This window comes from Bactrocera dorsalis, chromosome 2, assembly GCF_023373825.1.
Source record: "Bactrocera dorsalis isolate Fly_Bdor chromosome 2, ASM2337382v1, whole genome shotgun sequence".
Classification (NCBI taxonomy): Eukaryota; Metazoa; Arthropoda; class Insecta; order Diptera; family Tephritidae; genus Bactrocera; species Bactrocera dorsalis.
Genome location: NC_064304.1, coordinates 42,837,908 through 42,858,905, shown reverse-complemented (window position 1 = coordinate 42,858,905; position 20,998 = coordinate 42,837,908). Strand labels below are relative to the sequence as shown.

The window sequence follows — 20,998 nt, the reverse complement described above, 5'->3', positions numbered from 1 at the left end:
AAATGAGCAAATGATATTAGTCAACTAAACTCACAACGCCTTACCTTTTATAAAAAAAATTTAATGAAGTAGTATTTCGTTTAACTTTAGGCCCTCTTACTAAGAAAATTTAACTTAAATCAATTTAATAAAAACAGATTACTTTCATAGCATTTCTGTTATTTAATTTCTTCAAGTCACCCTGTGTACACTAAAAATATATTTATTAAATCCAAGACGCAAACCTATTTACTTGCTTTACTAAAGCACTTGAGTATAGCTGGCGCTCTGCTGTCTCAATCTCACCCATACATTCGCATTTGAGAAAAAAAACAATATATAAGGCGGACCGGTGAGAGGCCTCATTTGTTTCTGGTTTCAGTAGCACAGCTGACCGCACTCGTTTAGTTGTTCATTAATTTGCCGGTTCGTTAAGTGAATAGTAATATTTATAAAGCTAACGATAGTAGCGTGTTAATTGAAAATTAAAGTGCAGCTATAATAATTGTAACAAAATGGCAAATCCAAATGAAGTGCCTAAATACACACAGGTATGTTGGAGGGGCTTGTGTAACTAATATCGCAAATAATCATTTGTCAAGTGCTGGCAAATATTAGCTTATATAAATAAAAGGGGACTGCTGGCACTATATTGGCATATTGAAAACAATAAACAGAATTGTAAATAAATACGTGTATAAATAAGAAAAGTAATAGATATCATTATCAAGCTGCTTTAAAACTTTTGCACGGCTTCTAAAATTTCAAAATATACATATGTAAGTATGTATGTATGTATGTGTATTAAAATATACAATGCATGTAAGTTTTGTATATTTATACAACATCTAGATGCGATTTTCAAGAGAGTACTACACATATACATACATACATACATATATAAATTTCTAAATTATGGAATAAATTGTAGCAATTCTAATAATAGCAAAAACCTCGGCCATAAAAATTCACATTAACCCTTAGAATGATCCTTTCAAAATTGACCCAACTTGCGTGAAATTTTCAAAAAGGGTGCTATGGTGGCACGATGTTTGTAACATCCAGAAGGAAACATCGATGACTCTATAACGTATATATAAATAATGAGCGTATGAAAAGAAAAATTACCAAGGCTTTAGTATTTGCTGCTAAAGTCTTACTTGCACAATGATGCGTTCTACATTAGAAGCCGTGAAGCTGGGTCGGATTTGCAACCGGTTGCTAAATGATGATATTGTTTCCAGAAAATTGCAGATGCAATTGAACGCTCTAGAATCATGGCTCGCCCAATGTAACAGTGGTATCAACACCGAAAAGTCCGTACAAGTAGTTCATACCCTCACAAAACACAAAATTACCTTTAAGTGGTCAGTTATTTGCAATAAACACCTGAGCAAAATAATAATAACAATATAAAAAGATTTCAACTAAGGCTTGCCTGCTTAGGCCGAGAACCCGCTTTAGTCTAAAGAATAAGTTGCTAATTTATAAGGCATTACTTAGGCCGATCTGGACGTATGGCATTCAAATCTGGGATAGTGCAGCGATTCAAATTTAAAAGTAATTCAAGCTTTTCAAAATAAAGTTCTGCGCACCATAGTGGGGGCTATTTCTATGTGAAAAACGATGTACAGTAAAGGAAACAATCGGAAAATTTAGCAGCCGTTATTTCTTCCGTTTGCAGAATCAACTGCTGGAAAATAGTTCACTACGTAGATAATTGAAAAGATACTACTCTCTAGGTTCGATTCAATTAATGTATAAAATTTTAGTTTATTTTATTATACCCTCGTACGATTGTACAAATCGCTTAAAATTAATCGAGATAGATATAGGGTGACGAGAAAAGTTGAACTCCAGGTTACTGTATGTCCGACCGTCCGTTCTTGCAACTCTAACATGAGTAAAAATATCTCGATGAAACTTGGTGTGCAAGTTCCTTAGTACAAAAAAAATTACTAGATCGTAGATGGACAAAATCGTCACTGCCACGCCCAGTAAACGCTATTAATTAAAAACCTATAAAGTGCCATAATTAGGAACTAAATCGAGATATGAAGCCGGTTTCGGCACAATGGATCACTGTAGCAAGAGACATATGTGGGCAGAAAATTGCGTAAAAGTTGGCGTGATCCCTCTTTCAAATAAGTTTAATGTACATATCTCCTAAACAACTAAATTTGCTGAGCGCATATATTATGGGAACTCCTACCCACAGTGTGAAAATGAATGAAATAGGAAGATAACCCCGCTCACCCCCATATAACAGTACTGTTAAAAACTGCCAAAAGCCCAATCAAACAGAAACTAAATACACCAGACACTTTAAATTAATACTCGGAGATGGTATGAGAGGACCTTATGGGAGTCGATGTGAAAATTGGGACGACAGACGTTGTGCCGCCCACTTTTGGTAAAATCACATATCTTTCAATTTCTAGTACGCAAATCACTAAGTAATATCACGAGATAGAATTTTGCAACAATAACTCGTTTAAAATATACCACTTTGTGACCAAGAATTGTTCCAATCCAAGCAAAAGCCTCTATGTACCCAATATGTGGACCACAGTATCTATAGTTGACTTTTTACTGAAAATATCGGCCAATGTGCGAGATATACAATTAAAATTCAGAGGAAATTCTTTCCTTGCAATAGTATTTGTGTATCAAAAATGGGTTGAATCGGGTTAATACTTCCCTGAGTATCCATATACCTAATATGAAGATTTTCCAAACATCCGGGTGATTTTATGCTGCATATGTTGGTATATATTTAAGTTTTCTCAATGAAAACTACAGAACGTACTTTTTTCTTAACAGTATACCTTTGTGCCTAAAATAGATTGATTGATAGAATGATTTTCGTTTTTCTGACAAATCTTATGCTGAATTTGTCGGTCAGTGTATGAGTTATATAGAGATCCCTTGGTTGACGTTTTATACCTTAAAGTATTTCCATTGATTTGATGCCTGCAACTTGCAAGAGTATAAAATGTTCGGTTGCATCCGAACTTACCCCTTTCTTACTTGTTTTTTTTTTTCTTAATTTTTTTAATGTCATACTACCATAGTTCATCCTCATTGTGTTTTCACCAAACTTAGTTATTGTTTTTTATAATTAAACAGATTCTGTGATATATTGAAGTTTAGGAAAGAAACAAAAAAAAAAAATAAAAGCAACTTGTAATAAGTTCTACAAATATTATTATCATTTGCATTACAAGGTGTGTTCCAAAGAAACAGGACTTTTTGAATCTAGCGCCCCCTGGTGGCGACTAGTGCGTTAGAATCTGCTATCTTTATCGATTGTCCAGTGAGAATTTCATGACATTTCATTGATTGGAAGTGAAGTTATTGCGATTTAAGTGTCAGTATGTTTGTGGTATCGGTGCGAAAATGAGCTTCGAAGAAAGAGCCAAAATTAAATTTTGTTATTTTGTTTTAAAATTGGTGAAACTTTTACCGAAACGTTTCAATTGACGAAACAAGTTCATGGCGATGATTGCCTATCCCGTAGCAGAGTGCACGATTAGTTTTAACGTTTTCAAAGCGGTCGTGAGGACATAAATCACGATCAACAGTGACGATCACCGGAAATTCCATCGAAACTGTGCGTGAATTCATCAAAAATCCGCCGAAATTATCATTGATATTCATGGAAATGGAACTGAACATCTCCAAAACATCGATTTATTGCATTTTGACCGAACATTTGGGCTTACGAAAGGTGTGTGCACGGCTTGTTCCGCACAAATTGACTGACGACCAAAAATTGCTCAGAATCCAACATTCGAAGGACGACTATTTGACCAAATATCACATTTTAACCATTAACCACTCCCCGTATTCACCTGATATGGCATCATGCGATTTCCTCCTATTTGGAAAAATGCATTTGCCCATGCCCTAGAGCCCATTCAAAAGGCTTGCACCGGCATACTGGCGGCCATACCGGCCACCGAGCTAAAACACTGGTTCGACATGCTTTTGGACCGTGCAGAAAGTTGTATTGAAGCAGATTTTGCCAAAAAACCATTTGTTCTGTTTTTTTGTAAGTCCTGTTTACCTTGGGACCCACCTTATATAGTTGACTTTTTACTGAAAATATCGGCCAATGTGCTGCTGTGACATAATTATGTACTAAGTACTAAATGTTACACTATGGAGAACAGCAGCAAAAACCTGGAAAATTAATATTTACAATGTGACGTGCAATAAAAAAATTGAATTAATTAATCAATATCAAAACAGTTTTAAATTATATTTAAATTACTTTAATCACATTGATTAAGACACGGGAACTTTTGACTTCCAAGGTTCAATTTAGGTTATCAAATGCAGGTATTTCGACATTACAATGCAACGTACAATGTACGAAGAAACATGCCTTATCTATTGTAGGCTGAGTTGTTGAGTTATTTATGTTGACGAATATGAGCGAAAAAGAGAGTTAAGAATATAAATGCAATCAGTGCAAAATGAAATATACACCGCGATAAGCGATGTGATGACCGGCGTTTTCCACAGCCGAGAGCGCGCATCAAAGTCGTTTTTGTTTTGCTAAGGCAAGCGAGAGGTATAAATAGCGCTGCATTCCTAGTGAAGTGGTCCATAAGTCAAACGCTTCAGTTCCAATAAGATTTGTGTTAACTACAAAGTACATATATTAAAAGCTTTATTGTAGCAAAAATGGCAAATCCTAATCAAGCACCAAAGTATACGCAGGTGAGTGTTTTTAAAGTTGCCCCTTCGCATTCCGAAACTGTAGGAAGAAAAAAGTGGTTCAAGTGCACTCGTTACTAGAAGCACTTAAGTACATACATATGTATGTATACAGAAATATATATTTATAAAGTGTTATAAAATATACATATAACGTTTTTTTGTAACTTTTTTGCATGGGTAAATCGAGCTAAATCTATAAACATAAAATTCAATTAAATACAGATACGCTAAATCGGATCAATAATATACAGGGTAGGCCATTTAAAGTTGACCCATTTGTTTCTAAAAAAAAAGAACAAAAGAAAACAATGTTTTTTGTTCATTTCAAAAATAATTTATTTTGGTCCAAGGGGATTTGTTTCAGCTAATATTTAAAAATTAGATCGCGTAAATGGGCACCTTTAGCTTTGACAGCTAAATGCACTCATTTTTCGACATTTTCCATGACTTTGGCCAATCTTTCGGATGATATGGCGGCTGTTTCACGTCGAATGTTGGCTTTCAGTTGAGCTAAGGTCTTTGGCTTATTAGCGTATACCTTGGATTTCAAATAACCCCACAAATAAAAGTCTGGTGGCGTCAAATCTGGTGATCTCGGTGGCCAGTCAACATCACCATTTTTCGATATCAATCGCCCGGGGAAAAATGGTCGCAATAAATTGATTGTTGGTCGAGCTGTATGGCATGTAGCCCCGTCCTGTTGAAACCAGAAGTTATCCATGTCATTTTCGCGAATAATGGGTATCACAAAATCCGTTATCATGGCTCGATAACGGTGGTGCGAGAGATGTCTAATTCCTGAGAGCGGCGATAACTCGATGTCGATGGAGTCTCCTCAATACTGGCTCGTACAGCTTCGATATTTTCATCAGAACGTCTTGTGCGTTGTCTGGATGCATGACTGGCATTACTGAGATTACCGGTGTTCACAAATTTTGCGTATAAAGACTTAATTGTGTTCTTAACTGGAGCACTTTTCACTTTATTTTTTTTGCGAAACGCACGTTGAGTTAACACAATTGAAAAGTTATTTTGAATATAAAGCTGAACAATTTCAGCGCGTTCTTTTGGAGTGTACTGTTCCATGGTATAAATTGTCTTCGAATGACGCTTCTAACGCGGTATGACATTAGCCGATTTGTCAGCGCTGTTAAAAGTTACAGCGTTGCCAGATGGGTCAACTTTAAATGGCCTACCGTGTAGGTTTCACATTAGCGCAAGTTTGAAACAAATATTACAATCATATAACCAAAATAACCTGAAAAAGTAGTTGTAGTTCGCACCGCAAATAACTTAGATGCTATTTTTCATTTTATTCAGCTGTTTTTTGTTTACAACCGAAAGTACGCCGGAAACTACCAGCGGCTGTTATTAGCATAACAAAAGCAAGAAAAACCTTAATTTTGCATGAACTTAATTACAATGTATAAAACTAAGCAATGTCAGCACCCATATCTCTTTGTATTTTTTACATTTCAAACCAAAGTTAATTTTGCTAAAAAATTGTACACTCTTCATTTTTGTTAAGACTGAAGCTACCCATACTATACTCCTTGGAAATGTTAAATTCCGACGCTAAACATCTCTCGCTAACTTTCGGAAGAAGAAGACAGTGTTTTCGAAAGTTCTTGAATAACAGTGCTAATAGAAATTTCAACTGTACGAGTACACTCCAAGTGAACCAGATTCGAATAGCTCAGGTTTCTACAAATAAAGTGAGTGAAAATCAGAACTTTACTGAAGCAGCGTTAACTAACCTTCTGCCCTCTCGTAAACATAAAAAGTTCTATTCTAATTTCTACTAAAATTTCGGAGACGTTTGAAAAATTTAGGTTCCTCAATTTGAGGAACAACAGCACGAACCAGAACACAATTGGGAGGCAAGCTCCAATGGACTTCTATCATGCACCAATGTATATATAATATATACTATAATATAGTACCAAAAATGTCGGTGTTCAATTACTAAGCCAGCTGAGATTGTGTCGACGATGTGTGGAGAAAATCTGTCTATAAACCTATAGGTTCCATCAATACCTAGCTTTTTGTAATTCCGCTAGGTTGTAAGCAGAAAATTTCTTAATCGAAAACGATTGTGACATTTCTTCTTTGTTCCAATACAAATTAACAGGCCCCCCGTAAACACAATAATCTCTTTAAAAATATTTTTTTATTATTTACAGCTCTTTATCAACAACGAGTTCGTCGACGCCGTCTCCGGAAAAAAGTTTCCAACCAACAATCCGGCAACTGGTAAACTGATAGCCCAAGTTGCTGAGGGTGATAAGGTGAGTGCAGTAAAGACGATAATGAAAAATATCACATATTCAATAAATAACGGTATTCGTACTTATTTTGAAACATTTCTACATACATACAAACATACTTGCACTATATGTACTGACTTAAGTAACTCTTTTCTTACGCCGTGCAGGCTGACGTTGACTTGGCTGTGGCTGCCGCTAAGAAAGCATTCCATAGAAACTCCGAATGGCGCAAACTGGCCCCACTCCAACGCACAGACTTGATAAACAAGTATATAGATTAAACTAACTTCTTTTTTCTTAAAAAACTATTTTTAAACATAACTGTCTTTTACACATCAGGTTCTGCAGCCTCTTGGAACGTGATAAGAGCTTATTGGCTAGCCTTGAGACACAAGATAATGGCAAGCCTTACGCCGACTCTGTTTTTGATATTGACATCGCCATTATGACATTTAAATACTATGCCGGCTGGACCGATAAGTTTTTTGGCGATACAATTCCTGGTGGTGAATTCATTGTACAGACACGTAAGGAACCCGTTGGTGTGGTTGGTCAAATCATTCCATGGAATTATCCGATACTTATGTTGGCATGGAAGTGGGCGCCGGCTCTTGCTGCTGGTTGTACGATCGTTTTGAAACCAGCCGAACAGACACCACTCACCGCACTGCACTTGGCGGCTTTGACTAAAGAAGCTGGTTTTCCCGCTGGTGTCATCAATGTCATACCCGGCTACGGCCCCACCGCGGGTGCTGCGATATCAGAACATCATGATATACAGAAGGTCGCATTCACTGGTTCCGCAGAAATTGGACGCATTATTATGGAAGCGGCAGCCAAGACGAATTTGAAGCGGGTTACGTTGGAATTGGGTGGCAAGAGTCCGGTTGTGGTGTTCGACGACGCCGACAGTAAGGCAGCCATATTTGCTATAAATTTGTTTCAAAGTATACAGTTATTTTTTTTTTCTTTTATCTTCTCTAGTTGACTTAGCGGTGGATATTACCCACGAAGCACTTTTCTCAAATCACGGTCAGAGCTGTTGTGCCGGTAGTCGCACATATGTACACGAAAAGATTTACGATAAATTCGTTGTCAAAGCTGTGGCGGCAGCCAAAGCCCGCAAAGTTGGCAATCCATTCGACGAGTCCGTCAAACAGGGTCCACAAATCGACGACGAAATGATGAATAAGGTCTTGGGTTATATTGAAAGTGGCAAGCAAGAGGGTGCCAAGTTACAATGCGGTGGCAAGCGCATTGGTAATGTCGGCTACTTTATCGAACCGACGGTGTTCTCGGATGTTACCGACAAAATGAAAATCGCACAGGAGGAGGTACGGTTATTATTTTCAGTAATAACTCATATTATTATTAATTTTTTTTTTTAGATCTTCGGACCTGTTCAGTCAATCTTTAAATTCAGCGACATGGAGGAGATCATTGATCGTGCCAATGACGTGGTGTACGGTCTCGCAGCTGGTGTTATCACCAATGACATCAACAAAGCGACGAAATTCGCCAACAACGTCAATGCCGGTTCCGTTTGGATCAATTGTTATGATGCTGTGCTACCGCAAACTCCTTTCGGCGGCTACAAGCAGTCTGGCATTGGTCGTGAGCTGGGCAAGGATGGTTTGGACAGTTATCTGGAAACCAAAACTATCACCATGAAGTTAGTCTAGAGTCTAGACTAAAGTCTGCCAACTAAAATGGCAAAGCATTTCATATCTTTTTTTACTTTTTTGGACTTCTGTATTATTCCAAATTATTTTCGTAAACCAATGCATGTATCCAAGTATACATATATTAAATGTTTACTAAAATTAATAAATATTTTTTATAACAAAAATTTTAATTTTAACACGTAATTTTAAATCAACGGTAAGAAAACGATAAAATAAGGATTGATTTGAGGACAGCTTGGTAAATAAGTAGGGCTAAAAATTTTATTGACAATGACATGACTTAGTACAGACCTTCTACATACGTATTTTGCAATTTTCCGTACGGACACATCCCAAGGGAAGCTACATCTTGTGAAATTAGTTTATTCTCCAATTGTTATCATCGAGGTCATCCAAGGGTAGGGCCAGAGAACATGCTTTTTCGAAAGGGTCGGATCATAGGGAAAAGAGTGTCAGATGTGTAGAGTTACCTGGGCAGGCAAAGAGGTTGTTAGGGTCATGCGGGACATACATTTGGTATATCAGTGTCGATTCCGGGTAAGTAAGAATTTAACCTGCTACAGTAATCAGAGCGAAGCTGCGCCAGGGTCACTCTCGATTCTCCCGGGTGGTGGTTTGACTTCAAGTACGCTATTCACTGAGAGGGCGTCGGCTCCACTGAAGTTAGTTGCGTCCGAAGTCTGATCGGCGTATTATCTTATGTCGTGAAGGAAGACAACGTTAACCGCCTTACACCCCTGTTATGTGTGAATGCTAGCGCCAGTATAATAGTCGATAAGTATTGTTCGAGATTGGAAGCCAGAATAAAAAACTAAAGCATGTACAAATAAATTCACGTCTATTACGTACATATAATGCTTTAAATTTCAAAACCGTCATCCTTTTCCATTTCTGCATGCTTTATTTTCTATCCGAAGCTTAGTTACAGCTTCCTTGGCAAAGACTTTTTTGTAAGATTATGGTGGCAGCCTTGTAATCAACTCCTTCCAGGAGTACCAGATTAGATTTTCGTTCATTCCCCTTTTTTCCAATGAAATCGAGTACCCAATCTCCAATCGGAATAAACGGTGCCACCTCATGAAGGCGAGATTTAGAATGAGAGGGAGGAGCTTCATTTCTGATTGTCATATCTGCTCTTAGTGGACATCATCCTCCTTTAAGACACCACATATTTCGCGTCAACGGAGACTATACCTCCAAGCAAATTCTTCTGGGCAGATGGAGCAAAAACATAGGCAAGCAGAGGCAGACTGATGGATTGATGGACGCTGAAGTGCTGGATCTACAATGCTGACTTACTCAAGCAAGGAACAAAAAAAGTTAGAACTAAATTGCAGCAATCGAAGACACGCAGCAGATCCACAACCGGCTTACTTGTATACTCGTAATAATATTTTATTTTACGATTTCTTCAAAAATTTGAGCAGTGCTGCCAAATACTTTAAACTGCTTTAGAAAAATGTAAGTTCAGAGTTGTTATCTAAGTTTTCAAGCATACTGACTTCAGTAGCCGTAAAGCAGAATTCTGGTATAGTAGCCAGGCAAGTATATCGGCAACTTTACGAGGTACTTAGATATGTTCAAAAAATAACGGAAATTTTCGATTTAAAAAAATTAATATTGATTTAAGTATCTACTCCCTTGATATTACATACCTATGCCAGCGCTTCTACTTCTAATTATCAAAACATCTCTCAAAATCGATTTATGGGATGGCCTTTGGCCCATCGTCTTTCAGCTATGCGCTTTTAATGTCATCTATGCTTGCAAACCGATGGCATTTAAACATTCTCCTTATTTTTGGAATTGGAAGAAAGTCACACGAAGCCATGTCTGAAGACCGAAACATCGTTACAGTATTTTTTCTGACCAAGAACTAACGAACACTTTATTTGTTTCATTTCGTTTAACAGGCGAAAATCGCCAAGCTTATAAAGATACAACTTTATACATACATGTTATTTTTCCTAGACCTATACAGGTATAATAGGTCCTTAACCTCCTATCCTTAATTCTAGTCTTGTCATACTTGGACCATATCTTCTATGTTATCTTACAGTTGGTTATGGATTTGCACCTGCTTTTAACTAATTATTCAAAATTCTTTGAATATCTCTCTTGATCGTTCCCAGCGGGCATGGTTTTAAATCCGCCTCGAATTCGTTGCGTCAAAAGAGGCTTCTAGCTTGGCCAACTCGTCTGCTTTTTCGTGAAGTTGATCTGTCAGTAAGTTTAAAGCATTCCTGCAATTCTTGTCGGCAAGGCCAGCATTGCTGCCTGGCTATCCGCGTATATGATTGTCTTTTGTATGCTCCCGTAGTCTATACTAATATTATAAAGCTGAAGAGTTTGTTTGTTTGAACGCGCTAATCTCCGAAGCTACTGGTTCGAATTGAATAATTCTTTTTGTGTTGAATAGTCCATTTATCGAGGAAGGCTATAGGCTATATAGCATCACGCTGCGAACAATAGGAGCGAAGAAACAGTGGTAAATGTGTAAAAAACGAGGGAAATTATTTATCTTTGAGGGCTTCCGTTCCTTGCGCTGCGAAAGCGGTTCAAGATTCACAAAAGTTATGTATGAAAGAATTATTTCTCTTTTAATGATCTAAATAAAAGTTCGTGAGTACTGTTTTTGTGATAACTAATTTGGTCGGAATTATTTGTTAGAGTTGTATTAACATAATAATATTAATTTTTCTATATTTATTGTTATTTTCTTCTGTCGTTACATGCAGTATAAAACTATTCAAATTTTTGAGGTAATCCGTAATTTTTGTGGTTAGCAGTCATTTTATTATTTTAGATCTTACTCGCTGATGTTAATTCTGTAATTTGTAATTTAGTAGAAAGTGATGTGGATTGCATCACTTTTCATTGCTAATTCTTTTTCCGGAATTGCAACAAAATTTATGTAGTGATCAGTGGTTGTGTGCAAGAGCAATATTAGCACCAAGAAATGAAATTGTTAATAGGATCAACACTGATATTTTAAACGAGGTTCAAGGAAAAATGAAGGAATATTTGTCAATGGATACAATTATAGATACGGAACTAAGTACTTCATATTCTGTGGAGTTTTTAAATTCACTTGAACTAAAGGATGTACCGTCACATGAACTTCAATTGACTCTAAATATACCAGTATTGCTTATGCGAAATCTAGATGCTCCTCTGCTAGTAATAGAACAAAGCATCGCATAACAAAATTGGGACAGAACATAATTGGTGCTACTATTTTAACAGGTGTCGGTAAGGGAAATATTGTTAAAATACTTCGGATACCAATTATTCCCACTGACTTTCCATTCAAATTTAAAAGGGTTCAGTTTCCCGCCATGCTTAGCTTTGCTGTTACTATAAACAAGGCAAAAGGACAAACATTACTGGTAGCAGCAGTGCATTTAGAAAACCCATGCTTCTCTCATGGTCAACTTTATGTAGCCTGTTCACGTGTATCTAATGCCCAGAATTCACACATATTTGCACTCGACGGGAAAAATTATAACATGGTTTACAAAAATATCCTAGAATAATACTTTGTATTTTATTTTTTTAAATTGTTAGAATTCAGAATTATTTATTTTTGTTACGGTGAAATATATTTTAACATTATTTGTTGCATTTCAATACGCATATTTTAAGGTGTTGAATCTTCATTGTCTGTAGGAACTTTTAAAAATTGTTGATCTCAGCCAAGCAATAAAATTTAGTTATCATTTTGACTCATTTCTATTATTATACCCTTACCCTTTATCCCTCATACTTATTTAATGGTTCTACTGCGGGCGAAGTCGCAGGTAAAAAGCTAGTTATTAAATAAAAATTCGCAGGCCTACTCTATGCCTAGTACTTCCGGTTGGACGATAATGACCGAGACGGATGGAGAGAGATATGTACATATGTCAAGATCAGTGTGATATACTCCTGGCTCCACTCCGCTGTCCATTTTGAACCCGTCAGTGTAGATAGAGATAGTATTCTTCCCCCCTACAAACCTCTTCTCCATTCACGTCCTAAAGGTAACCTCACCCGGAAGTGATTATTGAAATCTAACTTTAGGAGGATATAGTCTGATTTATTTAAGTTTAGTTTATTCAGTGCTTTGTCCATAATCCTTCTGATTCTATTTTCTTAATTCCTTAATTCTTATAGCAGAACATGCTGCTACTTCCTAAATAAAAACTGATTAAGGGCATCAAGGCAAATTTGTGAATGGATGAGAATTAAATTTTTATTCACTTAAATGCAATTACCTCGTTTTGCTTTCTTCCTTGACACCATTTTCCAAAACACCAATTTTACTACTTTAGGTGTATGATAACTTTATTTGGTAAAGATGAAAAATTACTGGCTCAAATGATATGTGATTCAAGTGCACTTAAGAAGCGAAGGACGTATCTTCTTGCAATTACTTGAAATTAAAGGAGTAGATCATCCATTGTCTCTGATACGAGGTTCCAGAACGTATCAGTGTACGCACCTGAGTTACAAGCTGGCTTAGTACATACATACATATATCTTTGGTGAGACCAATAACCCTTTTTAGATTGTATCCGCCCTAAAAAAATATCTTCGAGGTTTTTGGTCTTAATTAAAATGTGTATATTTTTCTTTTTGCTTCAGAAGATGCTTGAGCCATATGTAAAAGAATCTTATGTGGCTACTCCCAAGTGAATGGCGCACAGCTGATGGCGTACGCCGATGATATTGATATCAGTGGTCTCATTAACCACACCGTTAATTCTGCTTTCTCCAGAATGGATAGGGAAGCGAAGCAAACGCGTGTGGTAGTGAACGAGGCCAAAACGAAATATCTCCTGTCATCAAACAAACAATCGTCGCAATCGCGGCTAGGCTCTCATATCACTGTTGACAATCATAGCTTTGAAGTCGTAATTTCGCCATCTTGGAACCAGTATAAACACCACCAACAATGTCAACCTGGAAAACCAACTCAGAATAACTCTTGACAACAGGTGCTACTTCGGATTGAGTAGGCACTCTCGACGAACAAAACACGTAACTGTCAATGCATTTTTCTGTTGTGATATTAAAAATGTGTTACCTATTCTTCCCACTACCTACACTTCCCATGTAACGGTACTATTAAAAACTACTGAAAAGGCCATGAATCAATATGTGAATACGCCAGATATTTACATTAAATTTTACCCCGAGATGGTATGACCCCCGGAATCAAAATTGAACGATGAGAGTTGCACCGCCCACTTTCAGGTGAAAACATATAACTCGAGAACATCCCGACCGACTGATTTCAACCAAATTTAGTATATGACATTCATCAGATATTTTTATGTTACAGCAAGCCGAAAATGCAGCATTCGTTAGAGCAGAGATACGCGATTATATTCTGTGTGAAACTGTGTTAATCTGCGACAGAGACGTTTTATATGATCAAGCAGACTTACCCAGATATTGCTTTAGCAAGAAGTGGTGTGTTTCGGTGGCACCTGGCCTTTTTGGAGGGCCGGGGAGAGGTCGCTGATAAAGACCGTGCTGGAAGACCAGCGACTTCGACAAACACCGACAATGAGACTAGCGTGCGAAAAGTTTTCAACTCAGACCGTCGACTAAGTATTCGTTTGCTTGTCCAGATGTAAATTTACTAAAATCTGTGGTTCATCCACATTGTGCTGGAGAAACTTGACATGCTCCCGCAGACGCGCTACAGGTCAAATGTGACAGGCCCCCCGGACTTTTTTTGTTTCCTTACCTGAAAAGGCCGATGAAAAGCAAGCATTTTTAGACGACAGAACAACATGCACCTCGACTCTCAAGGCTATTCCGGAGAATACCTTCCGTGACGCCTTCAAGGTTGAAAATCGCGTTAGCAGCGCTGCATCGACTCAGAAGGAGCCTATTTTGAATTTTAACGAATTGTAACGATTGGTTCAATACATTTTTTTAAATCGCCTCAGTCCTATTACTTTCCGGACAAACCCTGTATTGGTTAATGTATGATATATTTAATTGAAAATCAGAGAGAATTATTTCCTGATAGTATATCTAAAGAGATTTTCGAACTTCCGGGTGACTATACACAGCATATATCGGAAAAAAATTATATTATGCCCATTCACTGGTTCTAAACTACCTCATCAAAATTTTCAGCCACATCGGTTCAGCCGTTCTTTCTTTCGTATATTTACATATGTATGTAATGTTTTGAATACTAAAAAGTTTTAGTATACTATTTCATTTTTATTTGAAAAACAAAAAAAAATTACTGAAAATTCGCCGTTTTTCGACAGTTTACTGTAACATATTTGATTTTCTGCTAGCAGTTGAGAGAGCGTCCAAAAAAATTTTTGGCACGTCATTGGCACACTACTTACAGTGGCGGTCATGTGAATTAGACCACTCATATATACAGCTATTTTTGGTTTTACAAATTGTGTTAACACAGACGCTTACATAAGAAGTTAAACGCAAAAGAAACCAATTACTGCCAGTTATCAGTTATCTGTAGAGATTGCGTATCTATCAGTTAACTTTTAATACCTTTTCTATTACTTAGCATTAAACAAAAAGTAATTATTTATACGTAAGAATTTATGTATTCAGACACATACATATGTACATACATACCATACATACATATGTATGCTACCTAGACTTTATCGCACTTTGCTAACGCGCTCAGTCATAGCTCTTCGGCGTTCTGCTTGCCAACAACTAGCGTGATAACAGTAATAGTCAACAACAAGAATGATTATCAACAACATGAAGAGAGTAATCAAAATAGGCTACGGATTGGCCGGCATGCGTTCTATAGAGTGAGTGCAGAGAATTAGTTGCTTCTTTGTTGTAAAGACTATCGGCTAACTTATAAAAAGCGGCCACAAATCAGCAAGTTTAGTTGTGGCTGTGCTGCAGACGAAATTGTGGTGAAATTAGTTCTTAGAGTACCTACATAAGTCGGTGCGTGAAGTGTGTAGTCCTTCAAATTAAAGTGTTCTAAATTAAAAAATATATATATTTTAAATAATTAATTTTGAAAACAACAAACATCATGGCTAATCCTAATGAAGTACCCAAATATACACAGGTAACTAACTGCAAAGCAGGGTTTGAATGAATTGAATTTTATAACGTTTCCTCGGACACAGGCGCTGCAAGAAGGCATAGAAATATGCTAGAAAGAAGCGAAATTAAACACATTTATTTCTTTAGGAGCCTTTAACGATATTTTAGCCTCCACTTATGATAAATATGTATCTCTGAAAATCATAAAAAGTTCTTGCAAACATTTCTAATTTCACAAATAAGTTAAGTAAAATAAATTTCATTTTGCAGGGGAATTGTAGTCTAAAGGCTCGAATTTCGAGCTTTTTTCAACAATTAATAAAAAAGAAGCACTAGATATTTTTACAATCCGTTTTTTTATTATTTGTTTATTAAACTTAGAAGAGTACACAATATAAATTTCAAAAAAAAAAAAAATTTTTTCATCGAGTTTTGCGCCTTTGAAGAAAAGGGGGGAAAAAGAGGCCGTATATTTAAAGAATATTCATGCCAAATTTCAAATAAATCGATTGATTACAGCTTGAGATATTGTGGCTACCGCATCAAAAAAAGAAGTTTAGAGAAAAACTTGAGATATTGTGGCTACCGCATCAAAAAAAGAAGTTTTGAGAAAAACGCGTTTAAAGTTTTACGTTATACGATATTCGCTCAACCGGTCTAGTTTCCACGTCACAAAAATGGCTATAACTTTGAAAATAATTTGAGTTCTGAAAAATCCTTTTAGGGAGATATTTTTGAGGTAATTTTGGTATATTTAAGCCACTGCCGTTCAATTATATCAACCATGGCCGCTATCACATCAATATAATCGCTCTCAAGATTTGTGTGGAAATTTGGTCGTTTTTGTTTAAATGAATGTGGTAATTAATAGTATAATATACCAACTGCGATTAGATAAAAAATGTATTAAAAATTATTTTATTTTCAATACATATTTACATAAAACTTCTGCAGGCTGCCAACTGTTTTCTACTTATCGTAAGATCCATGAAGTTAACATCTCCGTGAATTAAGATTACGATTCCTCTGTACATATGTATGTACGTCTGGAGCGTGTGTATGCACAATATATTGAAAGATGAATATATAAAATTGAACTATGAAATGTTGAGAGTCCGTTTGCCTAATATTGTGAAATATCCATATATACATAAATATAGAAGTTTGAACTATGAAATGTTGTCGATATTTAATCGTTATAAATTTATCAGCATAATTATCATTATACACAAAATTATCAGCTCCGCTGTTGTTATAAAGCCCCGCTTATTTGCAGGGTACTAAAATTTTCCGCTACCTTTGCACATATTATTTACATATCTCAAACAAAATTCATTTAAAAATCTACCTGACTGGATTTCATTCTAAATGATTAATTATAATTATAAGCTATCAGTACTAAACTCGGCAAAACGTGACGTGACCGTCAATCTATGGCAACAGAAAAAAGTTCAATTTTTGCAAGTCATTGCTTACTGATAAGCATTTTTACTCCGGAAATTCCAGAATCGATAGGTGCTGAATAAAAGCCTTAAATTAAATGATAGAATTGCAATTTTTCAAAACTTAATTGTTGATCATGACTATCCATAGCAGACGTCTTGAGTACATCGCATTGATTTGTCTGCTGATAGATGAAATGGAATTTGTCGAGTCATCAGAACATATTCCGTCTCTTTTGTCTCTCTGCAAGCTGGAGCTACAGCTTTTTTTTATTGCATACGATCTTTGCTTTTCAAAAACTTTCTCTATCTTGTAAAATCTGCTTATGAATGTAATGAATCTGTTTCCCGGCTCACGAAATATTATTCAAACTTATCAGCCACACTTTTATATATAAAAAAGGATGTTTTCTTAATAATTAAAATATTAGTATAAATGGTCCAGTCAACCGAAGCTTTTCCAACTCATACCCCTTCAACGTTGTCCAATATAAGAACGGCTTTTATTAGATATTTCTCGATCTTTCCTAATAAATACATTCTAAACTATTGAGATCGATAAATTGATTATTTAAAAAATTTGTTGTCGGATTACAAAAATGAGTTAACACTTTCAGTTCGCTACAACCTATCATTTTATTAGACTATATTTAACCCCTTTATGAGACTATTAAGTTAAAATTATTTCTTATATATATTTTCAGCTTTTTATCAACAATGAGTTCGTCGACGCCGTCTCTGGAAAAAAGTTTCCAACTATTAATCCAGCAACTGGCAAGGTGATTGCCGAAATTGCGGAGGGTGATAAGGTGAGAACCAAACTAATTTTAGTTAGTAAATATTTCATAATACTTACGTAAATAATTTTTCACTCAACTCACACAGGCTGACGTTGACTTGGCTGTAGCTGCCGCAAAGAAAGCATTCCATAGGAACTCGGCATGGCGCAAACTAAGTCCACTCGAACGTACAGCGCTCATCGAAAAGTGCGTAACTCACTTGCTTTCCTTTCCAATGACCAATTATCTTACTCCACACCTCTTTAAACTAACAGGCTCTGCAGTCTCATGGAACGTGACAAATACATCTTGGCTAGCCTGGAGACCCAGGACAATGGCAAGCCATTCACATCGGCCCTAGGTGATGTCATGTTCGCCATTATGTCATTGAAATACTATGCTGGCTGGACCGATAAGTTTTTCGGTGAGACCATACCCGGTGGTGATTTTGTTGTACAGACACGTAAAGAACCCATTGGTGTGGCTGGTCAAATCATTCCATGGAACTATCCCTTGGTTATGTTGGCATGGAAGTGGGCACCCGCTCTCGCTGTCGGTTGCACGATTGTTTTGAAGCCCGCTGAACAAACACCACTTACCGCTCTTCATATGGCCGCTTTGTCTAAGGAAGCAGGTTTTCCCGCTGGTGTCATCAATGTCATACCCGGCTACGGCCCCACCGCGGGTGCTGCGATATCAGAACATCACGATGTACAAAAGGTCGCATTCACTGGTTCCGCAGACATTGGACGCATCATTATGCAGGCGGCAGCCAAGACGAATTTGAAGCGTGTTACGCTGGAATTGGGTGGCAAGAGTCCATTTGTGGTATTCGACGATGTTGATGGTACGCAGTTTTTGACATATTCCAATACATGGAAATTAACTTAAATTTTTTTATTCTTTTTTATTTAGTTGACAAAGCTGTGCAGTTAACACATGACGCAATTTTCCCCAATCAAGGTCAAACTTGTTGCGCCGGCACCCGCACCTTTGTGCATGAGAAGATCTACGAAGAATTTGTTAAAAAATCTGTGGCTTTGGCGAAGGCTCGTAAAATTGGTAATCCTTTCGAGACAACAACTACTCACGGTCCACAAATCGATGAGGAAATGATGAACAAAATTTTGGGTTATATTGAAATTGGCCAAAAAGAAGGTGCTAAGCTGCAATGTGGTGGCAAGCGCGCCGGCAATGTCGGTTACTTTATCGAACCAACGGTGTTCTCCGATGTTACAGACAAAATGAGAATCGCACAGGAAGAGGTAAGTTATGCTTCTATGCTTCGTGCGAATACTTGTAGTTTTGATAAGATCGCTGGCAGACTTAGCAAAAATCGAGTAAGGTTTTGAGGGATATTATCAATTCTCAAAATTTTCACAAAACTACTGGGAAACTTCGTTCGGATTGAGTTAGATCGTTATTTTCTATTTTTCAAAATCTCATACAGTGGGACAGGGTGCAATTAGAAACCCCCATCTAACTAGCTAGGATTGCAAAAGACTCTGTACCATCTAATCTAATATTTTTTATAACAACATATCCGAAGCTTAACAACAAAAACTGCTTATTTTCAAATCTAGATATTTTTTGGAAAACTTTCCATGTAAAGTTGAGTTATATGAAGTATTTTTCAGAGGTGAACAGGTGTTGATTACAAGCTATGCTCTACGGACTTTTGGCTTAACTTCTCTTATGTGCACTAACGCTTTCTCCAAAATGACTCCAATGTACTTAAATTATAAAAACTCGTTTACTTTTGTAGATCTTTGGACCGGTTATGTCTATCTTGAAATTCAGCGACATTGAAGAGATCATTGATCGCGCCAACGACGTTGAATACGGTCTCGCAGCTGGTGTTATCACCAATGACATCAACAAGGCGACGAAATTCGCCAACAACGTAAATGCCGGTTCCGTTTGGATCAACTGCTACAATGCTGTGATGCCACAAGCACCGTTCGGCGGCTTCAAGCAATCTGGTATCGGTCGTGAGATGGGTCGCGATGGTTTGAACAATTATCTGGAGACCAAAACTATCACCACCAAAATAGTCTAAGTCAGCACAATTAAACAATTTTTTTTTCACTTTTATACTTTATTTAATATTATTATATAATATATTTCTGTTATACACGCACACAGTGGTTAAAAGCACTAAAAATTCATATAAAAATTAATAAATAATATTTGAAATAAAATAATGCGTTAAGGTAAATGTTACAGAGGTACGGCCATCTCGTAGGTATGTTGTTGTTGCTTAGCCGCGACGGTTGTCTGAATACTTGAATTGCATATTTTTATTTATTTAGTAAAATAATATCATTCAACTGCACAGTAGAGCCGAAGTCGGCTTTAAAGAATGCTTGTGATGCATACATACATAGGAGTATATGTTGTAAATATTTAATAGCGGCAGCGAAAACTTGGAGAGAGAAATTGTGCAGTTTTTAAATAAAAAGATTCCTGAGGTAAAACTGTTTTGAAACGCTTCTCCGCAAAATTATACGCGCCTCCCACCTAGTCGCCTGTACATACTTAGATTTGATTAAGCCTCTACTTAACAGTGTCAGGTGCTGTATAAACTAAACCACGCGTTGCTGCGTTGGCGCATACTGCACCAGCACTGAACGTGGCTTGCCGGTGTCGATTAACGGCATTGCCACTTCACTCAAATTCGACTTGGCACTTTGAAAATCATCCTCCGACTTTTGGCGATCGTGGCGTGGCAGTAGCAGAGTGGGAGACTGCGCCGTGTCCAAGAGCACCTCTGTAAACTCCGGTTCCGGACGGCTTAAGCGGCGCGCCAATTTGTTATCATACAAGGATTGTACATCTAACAGTTGGAAATCGATGGCGAAGAAGTAACGCAGCAACATCAGCAGCAGCGCCAACAGCCACAAGACCAAAGCAAACATGTAGGCGAAGCGGAAGAGATTCAAGTAGACATCGTGTTTGAATTCGTGTTGTCGAATGAAGGGACGCAGCACGGAGATGGCTTGACCGCAGCTGTAGGTGTAATAGAAAGATATGCATGAAAAAAGTAATAAATAAATTGAAAACTTTTG

The 20,998-nt window shown here is 37.0% G+C and overlaps 2 protein-coding genes across 12 annotated transcripts in view; one reads left to right on the top strand and one right to left on the bottom strand.

Moving 5' to 3' along the window:
* The first annotated feature begins 343 nt into the window (after positions 1–343).
* On the top strand, positions 344–20,050 carry LOC105224514 (aldehyde dehydrogenase X, mitochondrial). Of its 4 annotated transcripts, none has more exons than XM_049449193.1 (6): positions 344–530; positions 17,856–17,960; positions 18,037–18,137; positions 18,206–18,777; positions 18,846–19,195; positions 19,696–20,050. In XM_049449193.1, the coding sequence occupies exons 1-6, from the start codon at positions 495–497 to the stop codon at positions 19,987–19,989; spliced, it is 1,458 nt and encodes a 485-aa protein (XP_049305150.1). In that variant the 5' UTR covers positions 344–494; the 3' UTR covers positions 19,990–20,050. The 4 variants fall into 4 exon arrangements, with proteins under 4 accessions (XP_049305150.1, XP_049305147.1, XP_049305148.1 ...); XM_049449190.1 differs by lacking the exons at positions 17,856–17,960; positions 18,037–18,137; positions 18,206–18,777; positions 18,846–19,195; positions 19,696–20,050 and adding exons at positions 6,891–6,995; positions 7,142–7,242; positions 7,314–7,885; positions 7,959–8,308; positions 8,363–8,778 and having other exon boundaries at positions 347–530; XM_049449191.1 differs by lacking the exons at positions 344–530; positions 17,856–17,960; positions 18,037–18,137; ... (1 more) ...; positions 18,846–19,195; positions 19,696–20,050 and adding exons at positions 4,477–4,707; positions 6,891–6,995; positions 7,142–7,242; ... (1 more) ...; positions 7,959–8,308; positions 8,363–8,778.
* Positions 20,008–20,998, bottom strand: part of LOC105224511 (uncharacterized) — a 36,625-nt gene continuing 35,634 nt past the window's right edge. For all 8 annotated transcript variants that reach the window (XM_011202614.4, XM_011202615.4, XM_049449194.1 and 5 more), the window contains one exon: positions 20,008–20,939. In XM_011202614.4, coding sequence (XP_011200916.2) covers positions 20,516–20,939 — 424 coding nt within the window. In that variant the 3' untranslated portion in view covers positions 20,008–20,515. The remainder of the gene's footprint in view (positions 20,940–20,998) is intronic.

Excerpts from the sequence above, each read along its gene's own strand:
- LOC105224514 (XM_049449193.1), top strand. The coding sequence starts at position 495 with ATGGCAAATCCAAATGAAGTGCCTAAATACACACAG. Across the intron at positions 531-17,855 it reads AAGTGCCTAAATACACACAG|CTTTTTATCAACAATGAGTT; the intron begins GTATGTTGGAGG and ends ATATATTTTCAG. Across the intron at positions 19,196-19,695 it reads TGAGAATCGCACAGGAAGAG|ATCTTTGGACCGGTTATGTC; the intron begins GTAAGTTATGCT and ends TTACTTTTGTAG.